At 45.0% G+C, this 27,773-nt stretch overlaps 2 protein-coding genes across 4 annotated transcripts in view; one reads left to right on the forward strand and one right to left on the reverse strand.

Moving 5' to 3' along the window:
• The window catches only part of ARMC6 (armadillo repeat containing 6), a 41,487-nt gene extending 33,018 nt beyond the window's left edge, over positions 1–8,469 (reverse strand). Inside the window, exons 1-3 of one of the 2 annotated variants that reach the window (XM_040417422.1) lie at positions 8,318–8,448; positions 6,393–6,548; positions 1,659–1,741 (exon numbers count right to left, since the gene is read on the reverse strand). In XM_040417422.1, coding sequence (XP_040273356.1) covers positions 1,659–1,741; positions 6,393–6,548; positions 8,318–8,360 — 282 coding nt within the window. In that variant the 5' untranslated portion in view covers positions 8,361–8,448. Of the gene's footprint in view, positions 1–1,658; positions 1,742–6,392; positions 6,549–8,317 lie in introns of both variants that reach the window. The other variant, XM_040417423.1, reaches the window with a different exon arrangement.
• A 200-nt stretch (positions 8,470–8,669) lies between these two features.
• The window catches only part of SUGP2 (SURP and G-patch domain containing 2), a 31,244-nt gene continuing 12,140 nt past the window's right edge, over positions 8,670–27,773 (forward strand). Inside the window, exons 1-3 of one of the 2 annotated variants that reach the window (XM_040417424.1) lie at positions 8,670–8,746; positions 9,437–9,561; positions 25,511–26,806. In XM_040417424.1, the coding sequence (XP_040273358.1) occupies positions 9,447–9,561; positions 25,511–26,806 (1,411 nt within the window). In that variant the 5' untranslated portion in view covers positions 8,670–8,746; positions 9,437–9,446. Of the gene's footprint in view, positions 8,814–9,436; positions 9,562–25,510; positions 26,807–27,773 lie in introns of both variants that reach the window. The other variant, XM_040417425.1, reaches the window with a different exon arrangement.

The raw sequence follows: 27,773 nt of genomic DNA on the forward strand, positions 1-27,773 counted from the left end.
TCACCCCATTCCGTGCTGTACATACGCATACACACACAGCAGTGCAGTACGCAAATTCTACAAACACACACAAACCTCTGCAGTACTCATATTATACACGTACATTATACATACACACAAACACATAGACACACAACAGCACTGTCGCATGCACATCTGACACACACACAGCTTTGCTGCAGACACACCTTACACACACGCAGACAGCTCTGCTGCATAAACAGTGTTATATGAGCATTCTTAAAGGGGTTGTGTCACTTCAGCAAATGGTATTTATCATGTAGAGAAAGTTAATACAAGCCACTTACTAATGTATTGTGATTGTCATTATTGCCTCCTTTGCTGGCAGGATTCCTTTTTCCATCACATTATACACTGCTCGTTTCCCAGAGTTATGGCCACCACTGCACTGCAGATACAAGGTGGCCAGGATGGGCGCTGCTGCGCATGCTTGCCTATGCATGCTCCCATGGTCCTATCCACCAGAGAGGCCGTTGCTTTTTCCTATAGGGTGTAAGCACGGCCATCGCTGCTGGATTGCAGGGTGTACATAACCTCTGGATACAAGCCGTTTATAATGCGATGGAAAAATTTATCCAGCCAGCAAAGGCGGCAATATGTACAATCACAATACATTAGTAAGTGCCTTGTATTAACTTCCTCTACATGATAAATGCTATTTGCTGCAGTGAGATATCCCCTTTAAGGACGAAGTCAGGGGGTTCTGGCACTCTTGGATCACCCTAACTGTGGACTATAAGATGCAAACACTTTTTAGTAAGATTTGTTCTTGCAAAAAGAGAATGTCTTATAGTCCAAAAAATACTGCAATTAGTGTAATTTGCACATGGATATAAGACTTTAGCATGTATAACCATCTAATGTATATGTAGTCCTCCCTACTCTCCCCCAGTGTCAGGTAGAGAAGGATTGAGCTGTTGGATTTCAACACGTCTAAGGCTACTTTCACACTGCCGTTTCTGGGTCCGCCTGTGAGATCTGTTTCAGGACTCTCACAAGCGGTCCAAAACGGATCAGTTCAGCCCCAATGCATTCTGAATGGATAAGGATCCGCTCAGAATGCATCAGTTTGGCTCCGTTCAGTCACCATTCCGCTCTGGAGGCGGACAACAAAACGCTGCTTGCAGCAATTTGTTGTCCGCTTGACGAAACTGAGCCAAACGGATCCGCCCTGACTTACAATGTAAGTCAATGGGGACAGATCCGTTTTCACTGACACAATATGGTGCAATTGAAAACGGATCCGTCTCCCATTGACTTTCAATGTAAGTCAAAACGGATCCGTTTGCATTATCATGAACAAAAAAAAAATTATTTTATTTTTTTGTTCATGGTAATGCAAACTGATCCGTTCTGAACGGATACAAGCGTTTGCATTATAGGTGCGGATCCGTCTGTGCAGATACCAGACGGATCCGCACCTAAATGCAGGTGTGAAAGTAGCCTGATCCTTAAGTTCTCAGGGAAGACAAGCCAAGACCAGAGGGGTCTGGCAGCGGCATACTCTTCTCTCTCTATTGAGAACGCATGCACATGCTGAGCATGTATGCATATGGGAGGGCTGGGAGAGATAGCTGTCAGCAGACTTCTCTCTCAGCAAAAGAATGGTAGCAATGCATTCCCGTAACAATACATACCAGCAGGATATCATGGTTTGGAGCAGCGTCACCTTCCTCACTTTGTATCCGCACAGCCTTGATTATGTTTGTCAAGTCGACTCCTAATTAAGCAGAAAGAAGTGGTAGTCTCAATAAATATTTCTACATTTCTTGCCTTTCTTTTAGCATTTTTGTGTTGGCAGCGTGGCTAGACATACGTTCTACATATAAATGTATAAGAACTCCAGGAGACAAGACTATTTTACAAAAAGACACAAGATACCTTCACACCCTAACTATAAAGAATGAAACAAGATACTAGGAGCCATCAGTAATAAAACATCCCCTAGTAGCCACAGCCTGTCTATACCATTAGGCCTCATCACACGACGTATGTTCAGTCCGTATCCAATGCGCATTTTTGTAGAACGTTGCAGAGCCATTCATTTCAATGGGGCCGCAAAAGATGAGGACAGCACACCGTGTGCTGTCCGCATCCGTATGTCCGCTCCACAGGCCTGCAAAAAAGATGGCTTTCTATTCTTATCCGTTTTGTGGACATTTCTACAGGAGTAAAAAAAAAAAAAACATTCTGCATGCACACAGCCAGAATCTGTGTTTGGATACAGTCATGTGCATGAGGCAGGTAAGGACAAAGGCAGCACCAGGTGCATCTATACTGTCGACTCATACGCTAGCTCTATATTCTTTATAGTAAAAGCTTACAAACATGGCTCCATATTTTCCTTTAAGATCTGGCTTACAAATCCATGATTAGAGCAGCACTTTAAAGGGTTATCCCAAGATCTAAAATATATATATATATCTGAAGTAATGGCCACCATTACTTGAACTATCAATGAAAAAAAAAACTGCTGATCTCCAGTGCAAAATTCACAATTTTTCTCTCTTTTTTTAGGCTTCATGCACATGTATTTTGCGGGCTACAAACTGAAACAGGATAAACATCAGGGGGCGTCACGTGAGAGAATAATGTATTGTACATAAAAAAAACTAACAATATTTTTATTACATGTATATTGGAATAATACTTAATTTGCAATGCCCTATTGACTGCATATTTTTCATGGGATAACCCTTTTAATGTAAAGCACAAACAGAACAAAGTTAAAGAGAACCACCCCTGACATGTCTGTTTTAATACCTACATGCACTCCCCATGTAATAACACTTCTGGAGCATCTATTCTTATGGCTCAGTGTTGTGCTATTCCTTTATTATTTCTACTAGAAGTTATGAATGAATTGCTAGCAGTCTGCAGTAAGGGGACAGAGGGGAGGTAACCAGTTGAGTGTGTGTACCTGCACAGACTGACAATAGCAGCACCATTTGGATAGAGTCAGTCTGTGCAGGTACACACCCAACTGGTTACCGCCCCTCTGTACCCTTACTGCAGACTGCTAGCAATTCATTCATAACTTCTAGTAGAAATAATAAACTAATGGCACAACACAGAGCCATAAGAATAGATGCTCCAGAATTGTTATTACATGGGGAATGCATGAAGCTATTAAAATAGGCATGTCAGGAGTGGTGAAAGGTCTCCTTTAACCCCTTAGGGACCCATGACGTATCGGTACGGCATGGTTCCCGAGTCCTTAAGGACCCATGACGTACCGGTACGTCATGTGATGTTCCGATCACCGCCGCCCGGCGGGCGGTGATCGGAACAAGGTGCCTGCTCAAATCATTGAGCAGGCACCTCGGCTAAATGCATGGGGGGTCCCGTGACCCCCCCCCCCCCCCCCCGTGTCGGCGATCAATTCAGACCTGCGGTTTGCGGCTTTTACTTGGTGCGGCAGTGCCATCGGGTCCCCAGGGGGGGGATCCGATGGCATGGAAGGTAGCGCGATGCCTTCCTGAGGCATCTGCGCTGCCTTCCGGTGACGAGCCTGTGAGATCCAGCCCCCTGGATCTCACAGGCCGGAAGCTGTATGAGTAATACTCACAGTATTACTCATACAGCCAATGCATTCCAATACAGAAGTATTGGAATGCATTGTAAAGGATTAGACCCCCCAAAAGTTCAAGTCCCAAAGTGGGACAAAAAAAAAAGTGAAAAAAAAAAAGTTTTCCCCCCAAAAAATTTAAAGTTTCAAGTAAAAATAAACAAAAACGTAATTTTCCCCAAATAAATTTTTTAAAAATTGGTAAAAAATAGGGGGGGGGGGAAAAAGTATACATATTAGGTATCGCCGCATCCGTATCGACCGGCTCTATAAAAATATCACATGACCTAACCCCTCAGATGAACACCGTAAAAAATAAAAACTGTGCTAAATAAATAATTTTTTTGTCACCTTACATAACAAAAAGTACATCAGCAAGCGATCAAAAAGGCGTTTGCCCACCAAAATAGTACCAATCTAACCGTCACCTCATCCCGCAAAAAATAAGCCCCTACCTGAGACAATCGCCCAAAAAATAAAACTATGGCTCAGAATATGGAGACACTAAAACATCATTTTTTTTGTTTTAAAAAAGCTGTTATTGTGTAAAACTTACATAAATAAAAAAAAAGTATACATGTTTGGTATCGCCGCGTTCGTATCGACCGGCTCTATAAAAATATCACATGACCTAACCCCTAAGATGAACACCATAAAAAATATAAAACTGTGCTAAATAAACAATTTTTTGTCACCTTACATCACAAAAAGTGTAATAGCAAGCAATCAAAAAGTCATATGCACCCCAAAATAGTGCCAATCAAACCGTCATCTCATCCCGCAAAAAATGAGACCCTACCTAAGATAATCGCCCAAAAACTGAAAAAACTATGGCTCTCAGAAAATGGAGACACTAAAACATGATTTTTTTTTTGTTTCAAAATTATATTATTGTGTAAAACTTACATAAATAAAAAAAAAGTATACATATTAGGTATCGCCGCGTCCATATCGACCGGCTCTATAAAAATATTACATGACTTAACCCCTCAGATGAACACCGTAAAAAATGTAAAATAAAAACTGTGCTAAATAAACAATTTTTTGTCACCTTACATCACAAAAAGTGTAATAGCAAGCGATCAAAAAGTCACACGCACCCCAAAATAGTGCCAATAAAACCGTCATCTCATCCCGCAAAAATCATATCCTACCCAAGATAATCACCCAAAAACTGAAAAAAGTATGGCTCTCAGACTATGGAAACACTAAAACATGATTTTTTTTGCTTCAAAAATGAAATAATTGTGTAAAACTTACATAAATAAAAAAAAAGTATACATATTAGGTATTGCTGCATCGGTGACAACCTGGTCTATAAAAATATCACATGATCTAACCTGTCAGATGAAAGTTGTAAATAACAAAAAATAAAAACGGTGCCAAAACAGCTATTTCTTGTTATCTTGCCTCACAAAAAGTGTAATATAGAGCAACCAAAAATCATATGTGCCCTAAACTAGTACCAACAATACTGCCACCCTATCCCGTAGTTTCTAAAATGGGGCCACTTTTTTGGAGTTTCTACTCTAGGGGTGCATCAGGGGGGCTTCAAATGGGACATGGTGTAAAAAAAACTGTCCAGCAAAATCTGCCTTCCAAAAACCGTATGGCATTCCTTTCCTTCTGCGCCCTGCCGTTTACCCGTACAGCGGTTTACGACCACATATGGGGTGTTTCTGTAAACTACAGAATCAGGGCCATAAATATTGAGTTTGTTTGGCTGTTAACCCTTGCTTTGTAACTGGAAAGAAATTATTAAAATGGAAAATCTGCCAAAAAAGGGAAATTTTGAAATTGTATCTCTATTTTCCATTAATTCTTGTGGAACACCTAAAGGGTTAACGATGTTTGTAAAATCAGTTTTGAATACCTTGAGGGGTGTAGTTTATAGAATGGGGTAATTTTTGGGTGTTTCTATTATTTAAGCCTCGCAAAGTGACTTCAGACCTGAACTGGTCCCTAAAAATTGGGTTTTTGAAAATTTCAAGATTTGCTTCTAAACTTCTAAGCCTTGTAACATCCCCAAAAAATAAAATATCATTCCCAAAATGATCCAAACATGAAGTAGACATATGGGGAATGTAAAGTAATAACTATTTTTGGAGGTATTACTATGTATTATAGAAGTAGAGAAATTGAAACTTGGAAATTTGCAATTCTTTTACAAATTTTTGGTAAACTTGGTATTTTTTTATAAATAAAAATGATTTTTTTTTACTTAATTTTACCAGTGTTATGAAGAACAATATGTGACGAAAAAACAATCTCAGAATGGCCTGGATAAGTCAAAGCGTTTTAAAGTTATCACCACTTAAAGTGACACTGGTCAGATTTGCAAAAAATGGCCAGGTCCAGAAGGTGAAATAGGGCCGAGTCCTTAAGGGGTTAAAAGGGTTATCTGACCTGTGGAAAAAAATTTAAACCGCAGCAGATAACCCACCTTACCCTACTTTGTTTAAAAGCAGCTAGCACGTGACCCCCTGCAGCCAATCAGTGGCCTTAGCGTGCCATACCACTGTCATCACCCATCAGTTATGGGAGCTATCATGCCAGCAGTATGGCACGTGACCAGAGGCTTCAGCAGTCATGTGCTAGCTGCCTGTACACAAAGCTAGGGGGGTTGTGCAGGAGCTTCTGAGCCTCTGTGCTGGACTGGCATGGAATTGGAGGTTTTTTGTTTGTTTTTTCTTTTTAGAACATTTGCTACCATTTTTATTTTTCCCGAAGGTTGGATAACCCCTTTAACTTTTTTTCATTTGTTACTAAAACCTTTTTAGGAGCTTTATGGTAGATCCCCTACCCTGCGATTCAAACTGTTGAATGGCTTCAGTTAAAGCTTCTTCAGGTTCCATATCAAACTCTGCAATATTTTCTAGTACGACAGCATCAAAGGTCTCCTGTGATATCCACTTGCAGGCCATTTTCGGAATGTGTATTATTCTCGTCACCCTTTTATCTGAAAGATGGAAAATACAATGTTATTCAAGATGAGCCCAACATCAGAGTCACTGCTTTTCAAAAGCTGCCTGACAAACGGGTCCCTACACACAATGGATAAACGTGGCTATACAAAACAGACTGTTGTGGAACCTGCTAGTGTCTATCAGGGCCGCGGCGGCCACGTGCTGTCTGCCTTCAATTGTTTTCAATGAGAGGCAGCACTCTAGTTCGTGTGCCAACGGTTTAAAGCCTCGATGACGCAAGGAAGTCACAAGGCTTTGGTCACCGAGAGCGCCCCTCTCCCAGTAGATAGCCGCTTAGGGCTCTTTCACACTTGCGTTGTCCGGATCCGGCATGTACTCCACTTGCCGGAATTACACTCCGGATCCGGAAAAACGCAAGTGTACTGAAAGCATTTGAAGACGGATCCGTCTTCAAAATGCTTTCAGTGTTACTATGGCACCCAGGACGCTATTAAAGTCCTGGTTGCCATAGTAGGAGCTGGGAGCGGGGGAGCAGTATACTTACAGTCCGTGCGGCTCCCGGGGCGCTCCAGAATGACGTCAGAGCGCCCCATGCGCATGGATGACGTGTCCAATGCGATCACATGATCCATGCGCTTGGGGCGCCCTGACGTCACTCTGGAGCGCCCCGGGAGCCGCACGGACGGTAAGTATGCTGCTTCCCCGCTCCCCACTACACTTTACCATGGCAAACAGGACTTTAGCGTCCCGGCAGCCATGGTAACCATTCAGAAAAAGCTAAATGTCGGCTCCGGCAATGCGCCGAAACGACGTTTAGCTTAAGGCCGGATCCGGATCAATGCCTTTCAATGGGCATTAATTCCGGATCCGGCATTGCGGCAAGTGTTCCGGATTTTTGGCCGGAGCAAAAAGCGCAGCATGCTGCGGTATTTTCTCCGGCCAAAAAATGTTCCGTTCCGGAACTGAAGACATCCTGATGCATCCTGAACGGATTTCTCTCCATTCAGAATGCATGGGGATAATCCTGATCAGGATTCTTCCGGCATAGAGCCCCGACGACGGAACTCTATGCCGGAAGAAAAGAACGCAGGTGTGAAAGAGCCCTTAGATGCAGTGGTCGTAGTTGACCACGCCATCTCTGGCATTAAAAGTCTCTCATCTGAGCTGCCTGGCACCATCTTTCAAAAATCCGACATGCATGGCAGATGTTGGGAAGGGGTTAATAAGGCTGGGGCTACACAAATGTCGCATGACACAAAGATCTAATGATTGTCAATAGGGTCGTGATGCAACGCACTATGCGCTGCAACCGTTGCAGAATCCTGGATATGTGTGTATATATATATATATAGAACAGTGGCGTAGCTAGAAATGACTGGGCCCCACAGCAAATTTTTGAATGGGGCCCCCTCCCCCAGTAATTTTTTCCCAACCCCTTCCTTTCATGCCGCCCCCATTCCTGTGGCTAGTAAAGATCGCTCTCTCAGACCAGGCCTGGCAGCTGTTCCCTCCGTTTTCTACACTGTATGTCATTTCATTGTGTAATACTGTTGAGGGGTCCCTGAGCAAATCCTTTAGTCCTCCTCCTCCTGGATGGGCCCCTAAGCAGCCGCTTCCCCTATAGCTACGCCCCTGATATATATATATATATATATATATATATATATATATATATAAATAAAAACCTAGTATATAACCAGTCCTGAGATCCTGCATGTAGATGAATGAATGACAGAATGAATGATCCTAGATCTACTGTCAGTAGCAGATCTAGGATCATTCATGTGGCTACCCGGCTAACCTGAGTACGTGAGGCAGTCAATATATGCATATTTTATCATCATTTTATTTCCCAGCAGCCCCGGCGCTTGATATATAGAAATTACCGCAAATACAAGCACACTGCACGAGACAGGAGCTCCTTGCGCAGTCTCCAGGGTCCAGGCATAATAGCAACCATGGGGCGGAAGTGACGTCATCGAGGAGCCCGAAAAGAGCGACTCGTTATAAGACTTCAAATATACCGAACCTTATCGGAGACGTGTTAGTTATCGCTTTAATACACATTCTTTGGTAAAATAGAACTCTTTTTTATGGTTTTGAAAATCTTTTTAAGAAATATGACGCGAACTAAAGCACGTCGTACGTCATCACGTCAGCGCATGTAATACACGCGGCAGCCCCGGGAGGAAGTGGCTGTACGGATTGTGTTGGAGTAGCGAGCTAATAGGTAGGGCTCGGGGTCCAGGCCTTATTGGGTGGGTGGTGTGTAAAGCTGCTGGCGCCGGGGATATTAGGTATGGCAGTGATAGTCACGGCACCTAGCTCTCGGTGTCCGATAATAGCTGTATATGAGATAAGTGGAGACGGAACCCTGAGCACATACGTGCATGGCTAGGCCAGGCTTGCTAAGAACGGGCATGCATCACTAGGCCAGGCTTGCTAAGAACGGGCATGCATCACTAGGCCAGGCTTGCTAAGAACGGGCATGCATCACTAGGCCAGGCTTGCTAAGAACGTGCATGCATCACTAGGCCAGGCTTGCTAAGAACGTGCATGCATCACTAGGCCAGGCTTGCTAAGAACGTGCATGCATCACTAGGCCAGGCTTGCTAAGAACGGGCATGCATCACTAGGCCAGGCTTGCTAAGAACGGGCATGCATCACTAGGCCAGGCTTGCTAAGAACGTGCATGCATCACTAGGCCAGGCTTGCTAAGAACGTGCATGCATCACTAGGCCAGGCTTGCATATTGGGAGGAAGCTGCGGCCAGGCATTTAGAAACCCAACTTGCCCAAGGCTGGCCCTCATAGACATTAGATGCGGTAGGATTGAGGCACAGTTCTGTATCCAATGCGTTACCTTGCTTCTCCTGAACTATTCCAAGCATTCTGATGCCTGTAGCTTATTGATCTTACAGATTGACAATCATGTCAGGACAAAGGATGACCCGTGAAGCCTTTGATGCTATAGTGCAAGAGAAAATGAAAAGGTACCGTGTAAGCATGGACCAAGCCATGTCGGATACTTTACGTGAATTGGATGGTAAGTGGATTTAAACTGCATGTTGTGTCATGGTGTTAGTTAAAAGCTTAGTGTAGTGAGTTGATATTGATGACCTGTCCTCAGGAGAGTTCATAAATAATAGATCGGTGGGGTCTAACTCGCGCTGTTTGAAGGGTTAGTGGCGCTCCTGCGACGAGTGCTACTTTGTCTTCAAAATTACCTGTGTGCTGTCTCCTTTGTAGAGGCGGCGCAGTGTGACTAAATCTGCTTGTCCCGTTCACTTGTAATTAGACTGTGTCGTGTCTACAAATGCAAAAAAAGCAGGTAATTTTGAAGAGGAAGAAGCGCTTGCACGAACGTCACTAAGCCTTCAAACAGCTGATCGTCGGGGGTGCTGGGAGTTGGCCCCCCACCAATCTGATATTGATGACCTATCCTGAGTATGTATAATATCACACCTAGCTTGCCTCAACCCATATTATAAAGATAGTGTTATTTAAACTGCACTGTGAACAACATAGAAAAGCAAAAAAAAAATGGAAGTTTTTTTTTGGTCACCCTGCCCCAAAAAATAATAAATGTTAATCACTAGGTCTCATGAGCCCTTTAAAATGGAACAAGTGAAAACTACGTCTTGCTCTGTGTTAAAGGGAACCTGTCACCGGGATTTTGTGTATAGAGCTGAGGACATGGGTTGCTAGATGGCCGCTAGCACATCCGCAATACCCAGTCCCCATAGCTCTGTGTGCTTTTATTGTGTAAAAAAACACACGATTTTATACATATGCAAATTAACCTGAAATGAGTCCTGTCCCTAAGATGAGTCGGGGACAGGACTCATCTCAGGGTAATTTGCATATGTATAAAATCGTGTTATTGTTTTTTTTTAAGCACAATAAAAGCACACAGAGCTATGGGGACTGGGTATTGCGGATGTGCTAGTGGCCATTTTGCAGCCCATATCCTCAGCTCTATTCCCAAAATTCAGGTGACAGGTTCCCTTTAAGGGAAATATTAATTATTGAAGTTTAGGGTAATCTCAATATTCATAAATAGGCGTGAGTCGTCTAGTAATGCCTCTGCCTATTTATACCTAAAATAGAGATACACTCTGATTGCCTTAGGGCTCTTTCACACTTGCGTTCTTTTCTTCCGGCATAGAGTTCCGTCGTCGGGGCTCTATGCCGGAAGAATCCTGATCAGTTTTATCCTAATGCATTCTGAATGGAGAGAAATCCGTTCAGGATGCATCAGGATGTCTTCAGTTCCGGACCGGAACGTTTTTTGGCCGGAGAAAATACTGCAGCATGCTGCGCTTTTTGCTCCGGCCAAAAATCCTGAACACTTGCCGCAAGGCCGGATCCGGAATTAATGCCCATTGAAAGGCATTAATCCGGATCCGGCCTTAAGCTAAACGTTGTTTCGGCGCATTACCGGATCAGACGTTTAGCTTTTTCTGAATGGCTGCCAAGACGCTAAAGTCCTGGCAGCCATGGTAAAGTGTAGTGGGGAGCAGTATACTTACCGTCCGTGCTGCTCCCCGGGCGCTCCAGAGTGACGTCAGGGCGCCCCACGCTCATGGATGACGTATCGCATGGATCATGTCATCCATGCGCATGGGGCGCTCTGACGTCATTCTGGAGCGCCCCGGGAGCCGCACGGACTGTAAGTATACTGCTCCCCCGCTCCCCACTACTACTATGGCAACCAGGACTTTAATAGCGTCCTGGCTGCCATAGTAACACTGAACGCATTTTGAAGATGGATCCGTCTTCAAATGATTTCAGTTCACTTGCGTTTTTCCGGATCCGGCAAATGGAGTACACGCCGGATCCGGACAACGCAAGTGTGAAAGGGCCCTTACTCTACACTGAACTAAACTACATGCGAATTACCACTGCTACGATATACTACAACAAGAGACTATAAACAGTGCACTATGAATAATAAAGGAATATTTATTCCGCAAGTATACAGTCTAATTTTCCGCTATATACAGTTGCAAGAAAGTATGTGAACCCTTTGGAATGATATGGATTTCTGCACAAATTGGTCATAAAATGTGATCTGATCTTCATCTAAGACACAACAATAGACAATCACAGTCTGCTTAAACTAATAACACACAAAGAATTAAATGTTACCATGTTTTTATTGAACACACCATGTAAACATTCACAGTGCAGGTGGAAAAAGTATGTGAACCCTTGGATTTAATAACTGGTTGAACCTCCTTTGGCAGCAATAACTTCAACCTGTGGTTTCAGATCAGACGTGCACAACGGTCAGGAGTAATTCTTGACCATTCCTCTTTACAGAACTGTTTCAGTTCAGCAATATTCTTGGGATGTCTGGTGTGAATCGCTTTCTTGAGGTCATGCCACAGCATCTCAATCGGGTTGAAGTCTGGACTCTGACTGGGCCACTCCAGAAGGCATATTTTCTTGTCTCCGTGGTCTCCCGCTGCACTTGGAATACTCACCTTTCCAGCAGGGGGCCTCTGGACATTTCACAGTACGTCCATGGTCCCGCGCTGCTCTGACGTACAGACGCCATGACCTGACGCACTGTGTGACGTCTGGCTTAGAGCAGCGCAGAACGATGGAGTGTCGGCAGCGCCCCTGCTGGAAAGGTAAGTTGGTGAAACCGAGGGGGTGGGGCGCGACTAAGGCCAGGCGCCTGGAGTGCACAGCGTCATAGAAACCAGTTACGCTGTGCAATCCGAGTGTCAGGAGGAGCATGGCAGCAGAGCTGATGGCGCCCCCCAATCATGTGCCAGTAAGATGTGCCCCCATAGATGCCCCCCTATCATGTGCCAGTGGCCCCCCTATCATGTGCCAGTATAAAAATTCTAATAATAAACTTATACTTGCCTCCTCCAGGATGCGATGCAGGCCTCTTCCGGCCTGTGTCCCTCCCTGGCTCAGGCGGCGCAATGATGTCATCACGCCACCTGCACCGGCCTCTGATAGGCTGCCAGCACTAGCCGGCAGCCTATCAGAGGAACAGGGAGGGGACACCTCTCCCTGCCCTGCCGCATTACAGACATTTGTATTGCCGTCCTGAGGACGGCGATGCAGATGAGATGACTTTGGAGATGAGTGATCGCTTCCACAATGGAAGCGCAGCGCTCATCTCCTGCTGTGCCCTGCCGGCTGCCCGGCCCTGCAGTAACTAAAGGGGGGCGGGGCGAGTCGGCAGAAAATAGGTGTCGTTCCGCCAGAAAAAAAAGGGGTGTGGGTATGTGTATGTGACACAAAATAGGCAACGTTTCAATCCCCTTCCAGGATCCTTCTCAAGCCAAGTGCACAGACCAACAACATGCTGGCATCTAAATACATATCCAGCTTTTCAATACATGTGTACAACATCATTTAATCAAGTTATTACAATTAGTGACAGCTGATACAAAATCAAGTGTTCTTTGTAAAAAAAAAAAATCGATCCATTCCACCATTTCCAGTGTCGTCTTGTATTGTGATCTTGGTATATATTCTTATATATATTAATTAGTGCTTGTGCCGATAAGGTGTAGCTTCACATTGAAGTATACATAAACAATCACATATTATAAAAAGTGCAAGTGCATTTTAAAATCACAATAAAATCACTTTGGCTATAATAAATTCATCAGCATAGAGAGACGTGTGCTGCAATTGAATGCAATTCATTCAACTTATTATTTTTTTGAAAAAACGCATGGCGTGAACACCACCCAACTGCAGGGTACAAATTTTTTTTTTAAAACATTCTTTTTTTTTTTTTTTTTATGTGCCGGCCATATCCCATACCCGGTTTCTATGACTGCACGCTGTGATCCACCGCAATTAACCCCTCCTGAGGATCACGGCGTGCAGTCATAGAAACAGGGTATGGGATATGGCCGGCACATGCATGCTACGTTTGTATTATATAGAAACATAGAATGTGTCGGCAGATAAGAACCATTTGGCCCATCTAGTCTGCCCAATATACTAAATACTATGGATAGCCCCTGGCCCTATCTTATATGAAGGATGGCCTTATGCCTATCCCATGCATGCTTAAACTCCTTCACTGTGTTTGCAGCTACCACTTCTGCAGGAAGGCTATTCCATGCATCCACTACTCTCTCAGTAAAGTAATACTTCCTGATATTACTTTTAAACCTTTGCCCCTCTAATTTAAAACTATGTCCTCTTGTAGCAGTTTTTCTTCTTTTAAATATTCTTTCCTCTTTTACCTTGTTGATTCCCTTTATGTATTTAAAAGTTTCTATCATAAGGCATATTAACTACCGGTATATTGGTGGCGGAGTGGCCACAGTACCTCCCCTCCTTCTCCTACTCTGTTCTCATTGGTGGTCAGCGGCAGCCGCACACAGTGGGGAGGGACTCCCTCCTCCACTATGCCAACTCAGGATCACATGGTGCGCGCTGAGTGGCGCATGCCATGTTCTACCGCGATATGGCGATAAACGAAACCTATCGTTGGCCAAATTTATATAGTTTATATCGTCTATCACCCACCCCTAATATTTATATTAACCTTTGGATCTGGTCCTTCTGAACCTAGTTCCCATGCCTTTCTGTAGGCAGAATTTCTTTACCCTACTGCTGGATTCATACGTCCTACTATAGCGCAAGCTGACTCCTGGCACTACCGCTGGATACCGCACTCCCTGTAGCTTACCCTCCTATAGGCAGAGTAGTTGCACTACCACTGAATTCAATGAGTCCTGTCACATTCCGTTCCCTCCTTAGGTGGAATATGTGCGCTCACCACTGTACCCTGTACATTCTGTAGGATTACCCTCCTTCCATAGGCAGAGTAACTGCCCTTGCACTGGATACTGTACAGCCTGTAGCATTACCCTCCTTCCATAGGCGGAGTAATTGTCCTCGCACTGGATGCCATACGGCCTGTAGTGCTACCCTCCTTCCTAGGTGGTGTATTTGCTCTACCACTGGATACTGTACAGCCAATTGCATTATCCTCCTTCCATAGGCAGCCTAATAGCACTACCACTACATACTGTACAGCTCGTGCCATTACCCTCCTTTCGTAGGAGTCATTGCACCCCCACTGGATTCTATACCACCTGTAGCATTGCCCTCCTTCCTTAAATGGAGTAACTGCACTTCCACTGGGTACTGTACGGCCTGTAGCATTATCCTCTTTCCATGGGCAGAGTAATCCTCTATCAGAGTTTACATCCCGTTGGTTCCTATACGTCCGCAGCATTGCCCTCTTTCCATTGACGGAATATTTATACCAACACTGGATACCGTACATCCGTTAGCGTTACCCTCCTTCCAGAGGCGGCTTAGTTGCACTACCACTGGATCCTATGCTTCAGGTAGCATTACCCTCCTTCCGTAGTGGGAGTATTGAGTATTTGCACTTACTCTGGGTACTAGGGATCGACCGATATAGATTTTTTAGGGCCGATACCGATAATTTGTGAACTTTCAGGCCGATAGCCGATAATTTATACCGATATTCTGTGAAATTTCATTTTTGAAAAAAATAAATTCCTACACAAATCTGCTGAAAATGAATATTTTTTTTGTAAATCTTTCTTTTTTATTTATACTTAATATATATATATTTTTTTTTTACTAACTTTTAGCCCCCTTAGGGACTAGAACCCTTGTCCTATTCACCCTGATAGGATCACACTGTCCCTGCTGCTCTGTGCTTTGTGCACACAGCAGCATGGAGCTTACCATGGCAGCCAGGGCTTCAATGGCGTTCTGGCTGCCATGGTAACTGATCGGAGCCCCAAGCTTACACTGCTAGGGCTCCGATCAGAGGAGGAGGGAGAGGGGACCCTGTGGCCACTGCCACCAATGATTAAAACTGGGGGGGCTTGGGTGGGGGGGGCGCACTGCGCCACCAATGTTTTTAATTCGGGGGTGGGGGGGGCGCACTGCGCCACCAATGTTTTTAATTCGGGTGTGGGTGGGGGCGCACTGCGCCACCAATGTTTTTAATACGGGGGTGGGGGGGCGCACTGCGCCACCAATGTTTAATACGGGGGTGGGGGGGCGCACTGCACCACCAATGTTTAATACGGGGGTGGGGGGGCGCACTGCACCACCAATGTTTAATACGGGGGTGGGGGGGCGCACTGCACCACCAATGTTTAATACGGGGGTGGGGGGGCGCACTGCACCACCAATGATTAATGCTGGGGGGCTTGGGGGGGCGCCACCAATGAACATAAATCTCTCATTTATTAATATACAGGAGGCGGGAGCTGGCTGCAGAATCACATAGCCGGCTCCCGACCTCCTATGAGAGGTAGCTGCGATCCGTGGCACCTGAGGGGTTAACTACCGCGGATCGCGGCTACCGCTCATAGAGGTCGGGAGCCGGCTATATGATTCTGCAGCCAGCTCCCGCCTCCTGTTCAATTTGAATGAGTAAGTTAACATCATTGGTGGCGCAGTGGCCACAGCCTCTCCCCTGCTCTTCCCATTTGTCTCTTCATTGGCACCAGCAGCATCACAGGGGGAGGGAGACACTGCTTCCTTCTCCCCTGTGCTGCTGAGGGAACACGAAGAGCGCTGAGAGCAGCACGATCTGTGTTCCCCATACGTTATCGGCAAAATAGATGCCGATACCGATAACTGTCAAAATCCTGAATACCGGCCGATATTCGGTCGATCCCTATTGGGTACTATACATTCTGTAGCATTACCCTTCTATAGAGTATTGCACTACCACTGGATCCTGGACAGACTGTCGCATTACCCTCCTTCCTTAGGCAGAGTATTGCACTTCCACCGGATACCACACGTCCTGTTGCATTAACCCCTCTGCAGGCGGAGTTAATTACACTCATACTGGCTATCATCTGTCCTGTCGGCTTTCCCCCTTCTATTGGTGGATTCGTTGCACCACAATTGTGTGCTAGAGATCCTGTAGCATTACCCTCCCCCTATTGACGGAGTAGTTGCACAACCAGTAGTGCTTGCGCTACCAGTGGACCCTGTACATGTTTTCGGTTCCCCTCTTTCCGTCAGCGGAGTAATTCCACTACCACTGGAAACTGTTACTCCTATTACATTATCAATCTTTCTTGGGTAGAGTAATTGCTTCAACATTGTCTACTCTCATTTGTTCCTTGTCACATGGCATCCCGTTCCATGGGTGGCCTATTGGCTAGACACGGTACCTAAAAAAAAAAATTCCCCCCGTCATGGGTGGTATTTTGGCACTACTGCTGGATACTGTGACTGCTTCACACTACCCCTTCCTCAGGTAGTCTTAGTTTGGATTGGTGTCTGGCGCCTACGTGGCAGCCTCTGTCTTTCAGGTCGGCCTGTAGCTCTTTCCTTTCCTTGTGCCTTGAGTCCCTGTGAGGGGCAATCTTTCGTAGGAGGCAATCTTTCGCCTCCCCCTCTGAAGCAGTCTTTACGCTGCCCATAGATATTCTGGCTACTCTGGTTCCATGGCTACTACTGCGTGAACCCTTCCCAGGGGAATTTTTGCGTTCATCCTTCACCTGCGGCTTACATGACGCATGGGCAGGAGACACTACATTTATTACTCCGCATGGAGGAAAGGGAGGTGGAGAATCGGCCCTGGCATTCCTGCGGTATCTACACAGCATTCCTCCTTCTAGGCATGGTGCCTTCTCGCTAGTTGTAATCGCGTCTACATTTCCTTCTTCCACAGGGGGCACTTTGCTTCTGTTCTGCCATGACACTCTGCGGCTGAGGGGTTTGCTCACTTCTGCTGGGCATTAATAGGTTTTCTGTACCTGGTATAACCTACCAATTTCAATAGCGGTGGCTTAGCGCCTTGTTCTCTTTACATTTACCGCATTGCCTCTACAGTCTACTACAGTGACCGCATCAGCGTTCCCTCCGTGTGGGGTTTGGGTATGCACTTATTCAGTTTGCATATGTGAGTTGTCTACATGGCTCCCCTCATCGAGCGGTCGTACTGCCCTTGTCACCCCTAAGTGCTGGTTTTCTTCTAAGCCGCATCGGCTGCTTCTACTTCTCCCCTTCTGCGAATAGTTACGCTCCCCCACATACTGTTACTGCCTGCTCGGCCAGTGTTCATAACCATTGGTTTCTTGTATGCCCACTTTCTGCTGTGGGGTGCCTGCATGGGTGGTGGTGGTGGTTCTGTTACCAGTTTTTTTTTTTTTTTTTTCTGGGGCGTTATGGGTCCACACTCCCTTCCTGGCGCAGTATATTTTTTTTTCCGATCTCTGGTTCCTGTCTGCAGCTTCTGATTAGGTCTGCAAGTTCAGGCAGTCTTCCATGGAGTATCAGACTACTTCTTTCCTCTCTTGTTCTGGAATTTAAGGTCCTCCTCTACAAATAAATAAAATAAATTGGGGAGTAACCCGACAGGGAAAGATTGTCCTCCGGAGTCAAAAACATCCCCTTCAGAACCACGACCAAGGGGGGGTTTCTTCATAAGAATGTTCCCCTTGGTCGTAGGTCTGAAGGGGATGTTTTTGACGCCGGAGGACAATCTTTCCCTGTCTGGTTACTCCCCAATTTATTTTATTTTTTTTGTCAGTTTTAGGTCAGTTCCACTGCATTGTTCTCTTTGGGTTTCTTCACTCCCTCAAGAATTTTTTTTTCTTGTGGGCCATTCTCATGCCTGAATTCCAGGTTCTCTAGCTCTGACTTGTTGATCATGGTCCTGCTGGAGTGTTTTTCTCTTCTGGCAGTCCGGTATGGTGTGTGGGGCCTTTTTCCTTCTGGCATCCCTACTTCTTCCCCCATTGGGGGCAAGTTTTGTCACATCTGCAGTTCTTTGACCCTTGATATCCAGATGCCATTTTCAGTTCGTCTTCTTCCAATCAGTATTCCACTGAGTGGTTTCTTTTGTTCTGCTCACACCATGCTGTGACTGTTGATGGCTCTAGGGTGGCTTTGTTTTCTGGGGTTCTGACCCATGGGCATCACTCCTTGGCAGCCTTCCGGTATCTTCTGCAATCGCTCTGTTGCTTCTGGTGACTGACTTGTCTTCATTCTTGTCCATCTTGTGGATATTCTGTGTGCTCTCCACTTCTTCTGAAGTCTGACTTATATTCCATGGGCTATTCTTTCTTCTTCTGCCCAGCCAGAGCCTTTGATTATTCAGCCACACTCTGGCTGGCCTTCCTGGGAATGTTTTTTCCTGTGTGTGTGTCTTTCCCCTGCATTTCTGTGCGGGGCCTTATGCCTGGGCTTCAATTCGTTCTGTTCTTGTTCCCTCCCCATGGTACTGCTCTCTAATGTCGCATGGTCTTCTGTGTCCCCCAATGATATAAGCGAGAAAATGTAGATTTTTATTTTTTTGTGCTTATCTGTATAATCCTTTTCTCGCTGTGTTCATTGGGGGACACAGCTTCCACCGTGTATGTTCATTGCTGGTTCTCCTAGATGGGTTCTTCTGATTCTTGACCCATCTCCTGTTTTCTTCCATTTTAGGCTGAGTTCACACCTGAGCGTATTGGGTATGCGCATTTTACAGGCGTTTTTTAGGCGTATTTTGGGGCGTTTTTGTATTTAGGAAACGCTCGTAATACGCGCGTTTGTGTGGCGTATTTTGTTGTGTTATGGGGGACCTGTGGATGACGCTGTAATGGGGTGGATCTGTGGATGGCACTGTTATAGGGGATGTGTGCTAAGACACATAGGGCCATGAGGGGGGCCAGCATAAGACACACACATATAGCATCTTATGCTGGTACCCCTCATGGCCCTATGTGTCCCCTCATGTGTCCTAAACTGCACACATAACTGGCTTTGTGTGTAAAGTATTGTACTACTGTCTGAAACAAGCTCTCTCCTATTGATAAAATGGCCAGCCTCTGTACTCACTTTCACTATGAATTAGGGATCGACTGATTATCGGTTTGGCCGATATTGAGGATTTTGAACGTTATCGGCATCTTTTTTGCTGATACCGCTAACGTATGGGGAACACAGATCGCGCTGCTCTCAGCGCTCTGTGTTCCCTCAGCAGCACAGGGGAGAAGGAAGAAGTGTCTCCCTCCCCCCTGTGATGCTGCTGCCGCCAGTGAGAGGAAGTACAGGAGAAGGGGAGGGGCTGTGGCCACTATGCCACCAATGAAGATAAGTCTTTCATTAATTCATATACAGGAGGCGAGAGCTGGCTGCAGAATCACATAGCCGGCTCCTGACCTCTATGACAAGTAGCTGCGATCTGCGGTAGTTAACCCCTTAGGTGCCGCGGATTGCAGCTACCGCTCATAGAGGTCGGGAGCCGGCTATGTGATTCTGCAGCCAGCTCCCGCCTCCTGTATATGAATGATTGAGAGACTTATCTTCATTGGTGGCGCAGTGCGCGCCCAAGCCCCCCAGTATTAATCATTGGTGGCAGTGGCCACAGGATCCCCTCTCCCCTCCGATCGGAGCCCCAGCTGTGTAAACTTGGGGCTCCGATCGGTTACCATGGCAGCCAGGACGCTATTGAAGCCCTGTGTTGTCCTATTCACCCTGATAGAGATCTATCAGGGTGAATAGGACAAGGGTTCTAGTCCCTAAGGGGGCTAAAAGTTAGTAAAAAAAACACACAAAAATATTAAGTATAAATGAAAAAGATTTACAAAAAAAAAATACACGTTAACAATAAACATATTAATTTTCAGCAGATTTGTGTAGGAATTTTATTTTTTTCTCAAATGAAAATTCCCAGAATATCGGTATAAATTATCGGGAGGGGAGATCTAATTACTAACGTGAATAACCCTAATTTTGATAATCTTTCAGGGTACTGTAGTTGCCCCATTCCAGTTATTACTTTAGTTGCCCTCCTCTGGACCCTCTCCAGCTCTATGTCTGCTTTGTTCACTGGAGCCCAGAACTGTACACAGTACTCCATGTGTAGTCTGACTAATGATTTGTAAAGTAGTAGGAATATGTTCTCGTCACGGGCATCTATGCCCCTTTTGATGCAACCCATTATCTTATTGGCCTTGGCAGCAGCTGCCTGACACTGTTTTTTGCAGCTTAGTTTGCTGTTTATTAAAATTCCTAGATCCTTTTCCATGTCAGTGTTACCGAGTGTTTTACCATTTAGTATGTACGGGTGACTTGCATTATTCCTTCCCATGTGCATAACCTTACATTTGTCAGTGTTAAACCTCATCTGCCACTTATCTGCCCAAGCCTCCAATCTATCCAGATCCCTCTGTAGTAGTATACTGTCCTCTTCAGTGTTAATTACTTTACACAGTTTAGTGTCATCTGCGAAAATTTATATTTTACTATGCAAGCCTTCTACAAGATCATTAATAAATATATTGAAGAGAATAGGGCCCAATACTGACCCCTGAGGTACTCCACTAGTGACAGTGACCCAATCTGAGTGTGTACCGTTAATAACCACCCTCTGTTTTCTATCATTGAGCCAGTTACTTACCCACTTACAGATGTTTTCTCCCAGTCCAAGCATTCTCATTTTATATACTAACCTTTTATGTGGTACAGTGTCAAATGCTTTGGAGAAGTCCAGATATACGACATCCATTGATTCGCCGCTGTCAAGTCTAGAACTTACCTCCTCATAGAAACTGATTAAATTTAGTTTGACATGACCGATCCCTCACGAGGCCATGCTGATATGGCGTTATTTGCTTATTTCCGTTAAGATGCTCTAAGATAGCATCTCTCAGAAAACCTTCAAACAGTTTACCCACAACAGATGTTAAACTTACCGGCCTATAGTTTCCAGGCTCTGTTTTTGGACCCTTTTTGAATATCGGCACCACATTTGCCATGCGCCAATCCTGTGGGACATTCCCTGTCAGTATAGAGTCCGCAAATATCAGAAATAAGGGTCTGGCTATGACATTACTTAATTCCCTTAGGATACGGGGGTGTATGCCATCCGGTCCTGGCGATTTGTCTATTTTGATCTTTTTAAGTCGCTGTTGTACTTCTTCCTGGGTCAGACAGGACACTTTTAATGGCGAATTTATTTCAACATTCAGCATTTCATCTGACAGTTTATATTCCTCAGTGAATACATTGGAGAAAAAAATATTTAACAGCTTTGCTTTCTCCTCGTCGCTCTCTGCGACTCCCCCCTCATTACTCTTTAAAGGGCCGACACCTTCAGATTTATACTTTTTAACATTTATATAATTAAGGAACATTTTAGGGTTAGTTTTACTCTTTGGCAATTAATCTCTCGGTCTCTAGTTTGGCCGCCTTTATTTGTTTTTTACATGTTCTGTTTTTTTCCTTATAGTTTTTCAGTGCTTCCGTGCTACCCTCCTGTTTTAGGGTTTTATATGCTTTCTTTTTGTCATTTATTGCTTTCTTTACAGTTCTGTTTATCCACATTGGTTTCTTTTTGTTCCTTAACCTTTTATTCCCATACGGTATGTACCTCTCACAATGAGATTTTAGGATGTTTTTAAAGATGTCCCATTTTGTGGCTGTATTTTTATTTTTGAGGACTTTGTCCCAGTTAGTTAGGCCTATGGCCTCTCTTAGTTGGCTAAATTTAGCTTTTTTGAAGTTTGGTATTTTTGTTCCTCCCTGTAGAAACGCTCTTTTGAATGATAATTGGAAGGTTATTACTTTATGGTCACTATTTCCCAGGTGTCCCCCCAACCTGCATATCTGTTATTCTGTCAGGTCTATTGGTTAATACTAGGGTTGTCCCGATACCACTTTTTTAGGACCGAGTACAAGTACCGATACTTTTTTTCAAGTAGTCACCGATACCGAATACCGATACTTTTTTTAAATGTCATGTGACCGTTTTGGGGGATCTGTGGATCTGTGGATAACGCACTGTCATGTGGGGGATCTGTGGATGGCACTGTTATGGGGGACCTGTGGATGGCACTGTTATGGGGGACCTGTGGATGGCACTGTTATGGGGATCTGTGGATGGCACTGTTATGGGGGATCTGTGGATGGCACTGTTATGGGGGATCTGTGGATGGCACTGTTATGGGGGATCTGTGGATGGCACTGTTATGGGGGATCTGTGGATGGCACTGTTATGGGGGATCTGTGGATGGCACTGTTATGGGGGATCTGTGGATGGCACTGTTATGGGGGATCTGTGGATGGCACTGTTATGGGGGATCTGTGGATGGCACTGTTATGGGGGATCTGTGGATGGCGCTGTTATGGGGGATCTGTGGATGGCGCTGTTATGGGGGATCTGTGGATGGTGCTGTTATGGGGATCTGTGGATGGTACTGCTATGGGGTGGGGGGATCTGAGGATGGCATTGTTATGGGGTGGGGGGATCTGAGGATGGCATTGTTATTTGGTGGGGGATCTGTGGATGGTGCTGTTATAGGGGATCTGTGGATGGAACTGTTATGGGGAGGATCTGTGGATGACACTGCTATATGTCATCCACAGATCCCCCTCATAACAGTGTCCCCCAATACACCGGGCCCCGCCGCTCACCGAAGTATTTATAAACGTGAATCCTTATCCTGTTGTTAAGTTGAACTAACGCTGCCCTCTCCCATGTTCCCCTGTATCCCCCTGTATCTCCACAGCACTTACTTAAGCTTCCATAGCAGGCAGAGCGGACGGCACCAGTAACGTCACTCACTGACGTCGCGCGCCTGCTCCGCCTGCTTCATTCATAAAGTGGGCGGAGCAGGCGCTCTACGTCAGTGAGTGACGTTACTGCTGCCGTCTGCTCTGCCTGCTATGGAAGCTTAAGTAAGTGCTGTGGGGATACAGGGGAACATGGGAGAGGGCAGCGTTAGTTCAACTTAACAACAGGATAAGGATTCACGTTTATAAATACTTCGGTGAGCGGCGGGGCCCGGTGTAAGAGTACAGTGACTGCACCGGGCCCCGCCCATAGTTACGCCCATAGTATTCTATTTATGTATCGGGGCGGGGTATCGGCGGCTGAGTACCGCCGAGAAAACTCGGAATCGGTCCCGATACCGATACTAGTATCGGTATCGGGACAACCCTAGTTAATACTAAGTCCAGTATGGCCCTCCCTCTAGTCGGGTCCTGAACCAGTTGGGAGAGATAATTGTCTTTGGTTATTGCCAAGAATCTGTTTCCTTTATGAGATATACAAGTTTCAGTTTCCCAGTCTATATCTGGGTAGTTGAAGTCCCCCATAATAATGACCTCATTATGATTTGCCGCCTTGTCTATCTCGTTTAGTAGTAGATTTTCTGTGGACTCTGGTATATTAGGTGGTTTATAGTAAACTCCTATTAGTAATTTATTGTTTTTAGCTCCATGTATCTCTACCCACAGTGACTCCACATGTTCATGTCCCTCACTTATATCTTCACGGAATGTGGGCTTTAGACAGGACTTTACATAAAGGCAAACCCCTCCCCCTCTCCGGTTTTGATGATCCTTTCTAAACAGAATGTAACCTTGTACATTAACTGCCCAGTCATAGCTATCATCCAGCCATGTTTCTGTTATTCCCACTATGTCATAGTCCTCCTCAGACATTACTGCTTCCAGTTCCCCAGTTTTATTAGTCAGGCTTCTGGCATTAGTATACATACATTTGAGAGGTTTATGTATATTTTTTACCCTACACCTTTCCTTCTGAACTGTTCTAGTCCCTCCTTCCATTCCTCCCCCAGTCCCACTACCTTGCCCCCCGGTCTCTATCTGCACTATCTTCCCCTCCTATAATGTAATTTCCCTACCCCCAGTCCCTAGTTTAAACACTCCTCCAACCTTCTAGCCATCTTCTTCCCCAACACAGCTGCCCCTTCCCCATTGAGGTGCAGCCCGTCCCTACGATAGAGCCTGTATCCGACAGTGAAGTCGGCCCAGTTCTCCAGGAACCCAAACCCCTCCATCCTACACCAGTTCTTGAGCCACTTGTTAATTTCCCTAATCTCCCTATTTTATATTTTTTTTAAATAAATGTCCAGCGGGGGCACCAACCCAGATGCGGGTGCAAGGTCCAACGTAGGGTAATGGCAATAATATAAAGACGAAAAAGTAGAACTGCACTCCGGAGTAGTAGTGAAGTGAAGGTTTTTATTCACCCATAGTATGGCAAACTTGCAACGTTTCGGCTCACAAGAGCTCTCTTGCCATACTATGGGTGAATAAAAAGCTTCACTTCTACTCCGGAGTGCAGTACTACCCGCTGATCACTAGAATATGTCCACTCTGCCATTCAACACTGAGGGAGGTTTATCAAAACTGGTGCAAAGGAATACTGGATTAGTTACCCATAGCAACCAACCAGATTGATTCTTTCATTTTCCAAAGGAGCTTTGAAAAATGAAAGGTGGACAACAAAGTAGTTTTCCTTTTGCGGCACTTTTGATAAAGTCCCTCTATAGGACTGCCTGAGTTAGCTGAGCGCTTGCACGCAGTTGGACCCCCACTGTTCAGATACTTATTCCCTGTGGTTTGGGGATAAGTTCTTTTGATCGAATAACCCCTGTATGTGTGTTCTGGGATTTTAATAGTGATGACCTATCCTATACTTCAGCTGGTTGAAGAGCATGGCGTCGCTCCGTGTGAGCATGGCCTTCTTTCCATTGTTTACCTGGTCGACATCGCAGCGGTGAGCAGATGTAAATATACTCTTGAATAGGAAGCAGCTGTCCCGGCTTGTAATTACGCCTGCTTACCTCTGCAATGTCGATGGCAAGCAGGTAAACAATGTAGAGAAGGTGTCCTTCTCTACATCCAGCTGATTGGCAGAGGTGTCTGACCCCTGCAGATCTGATATTTATGACCCTTCCTGAGGATAGGGCATCAATATTAAAATCCCCCAAAAAAACTTCAAGTTGCTAGCTAAATTGAAAAATGCTGTTCAAAGGTACATTTTAAGGAAAATTCCCAGTCGAAGGGCTGTCTTTTCAGGACAAATGAACCCCTAGAACGTTGGGTCGGCCCCCCTTTTATGTGGCAATTATGTGTTCTGTTTTTTATAAGCCTCTTTGGGTACCCGTAAACGTATTTACTGTTCATATCCTGAATCACTTGTTGGCCATGCTTTTTATATATATGAACAATTTTTTTTATTTATTTTTTTATAGGCCCATCCTCGTCAAGAAGACCAGTGAATGACATGGACGCTCTTTACAGAGATAAACAAAGGTATCCCATGCATGATGTCCCTTACGGTTCTGTAGATGGAGACTGGGATATGGAGATGAGGAGAGATGGTATTTCAAACCAGCCTTACCGTCGAGAATTAGACAGGGAACTCTCTGGTGGAAGAAACTTCAATCCTCTTTTAGACAGATGGGGTCCTAATGACCCAATTGTAAAGGAAAGATTATACCGAGAAGAACTACATGCTACAAATCGGCAGCTTGGTGAACTTGAAAACTTAAGAGACTTGAGCTTATCTCGTAAAAATTGGGATCTTGATCACCCTCTTCGTGAACCAGAACATCCAATGGACCGAGCAGAAATTGTCAGGGATTTGCGTTCTAGGAACGAGTTTGGCAAGGGTGTTTTCGAGGCACATGGAGCTTTGGAGCATGTGGCCATAAGGCGTGGGCAGAAGAAAGGAAATATAACACAACATGCCCATAGTTTTGCTGGCAGACCAGCTAAAGGCGGTGAACCCTCCACTAAACAAGATGAATTAGACAAAGACCAAGTCTTTAATATTGGCTTGCAGATTGTCAAATGGGCCAAATTTGACTCTGCAGAGGATATGGAATTTCTAAAACAGTATGCGTCTGTGTTCAAAGTAAAGACTGATGCATGTAAGATGTTACTGGATTGCCTCAAATGTAAAATGGCTGTCTCTCACAGAGAGATGTGCTTTTCTAGTGTAAGAACTGTAGTTCCTCCTGTCATGAGGAGCCCCAGAATTGACAATGACCTGTTGGATTTGTTGGTTAGAACGAGAACTGTGAAAACGAAGAATGATTTCTTTAACGCAATCAAACCATTTGACATGGAGATGATGTTGGTCCAGAAGAATTTGCTGCATTGTATAACGCCTTTGCTGCTTGCCTGTAATGCATATGAAATAAAGCACTTTGTTCTCACAGACCCAAGAGAGCTATTTGTTGCCCTCAAGAGCACTGTGTTGTTGTGCCGGCAGTCTCTAGTCCTGATAGGTCAGACATTTGCGATGATTAGCGGTGCCAGACAGAATAATGTTCTTAATTTGCTAAGCGTCTCTGATCCAAATCTGAAGCCTATAGACTTTCCAAATTTCAAGAGCTGTTTTCTTTTTGGAGGAAAGTTTGTTTCACGATTGACAACCTGGCTTCAAAACAAAGACAATAAATTAATCTTAAAATCCCAAGCCAAGGTACCCGATGATAAAAAAGTTCCTAAGAAACAATCAAAGCCTGATGGAGAAAGTCAAGGTTGGTTACTTTAATCATGCCAGATAAAAGCTATTGTTCTAAATTGGCATTGAATGTCTAACCATATTGTGCGAAATACTATTCACTGGTAAATAGCCGCCAAACAGCTGAAAATAACACAATAGTTATGGGCCAGTATAAAGTTTGTGGTTGCGTTGGTTTTAGGGGTTGTCCAAGTTATATTAATTGATGACCTATCCTCAGGATAGGTCATCAATATCAGATCGGTGGGGGTCCGACGCCCGGCACCCCCACCGATCAGCTGTTTGAAGAGGAGGCACGCGCCGTGCCAGCGCTGCCTCCTCTTCACTGTTTACCTTCTCGCCGTTGCATCTGCAGTGGTGAACAGTGAAGAGGAGGCAGCGCTGGCATGGCGCGTGCCTCCTCTTCAAACAGCTGATCGGCGGGGGTGCCGGGTGTCTGACCCCCACCAATCTGATATTGATGACCTATCCTGAGGATAGGTCATCTATAAATATAACTTGGACAACCCCTTTAAGTTCCCTGCAGTCTTTGCATGCAGCACCTTTGCTTCCATAAAAAAAAAAAGCCTCGATGAAATCAATGGGGTTTGTCCTTCCAGTGGTGCATATTGTATGACTGGCCTGGGAGGCATTTGGGCCTTGAACATATGGAGATTTATCAAAACTGGTGCAAAGAAAAACTTAGTTGCCCATAGCAAATAACTTGATTGCACCTTTCATGTTTCAGAGCTCCTTTGGAAAATGAAAAGATCAGTCTGGTTGCTATGGGCTCCTGAGCTAGTTTTCCTTTGCACCAGTTTTGATAAATCTCACCCTATATAGTCTTAGGCCTTGTTCACATCTCCATTAGGAGATCCGGTAGACTGTTCCAGCATTGCTGGATCCTCTGCTTCACTGTTGGATCCCCATTGACTGCATTGAGGGCCGGCAGGTCTTTGGCATGAATGGTTTCAGCCAGACAAGAACGTTGCATGCAATTATTT

The sequence above is a fragment of the Bufo bufo genome, chromosome 2 (assembly GCF_905171765.1).
Source record: "Bufo bufo chromosome 2, aBufBuf1.1, whole genome shotgun sequence".
Taxonomy (NCBI): Eukaryota; Metazoa; Chordata; class Amphibia; order Anura; family Bufonidae; genus Bufo; species Bufo bufo.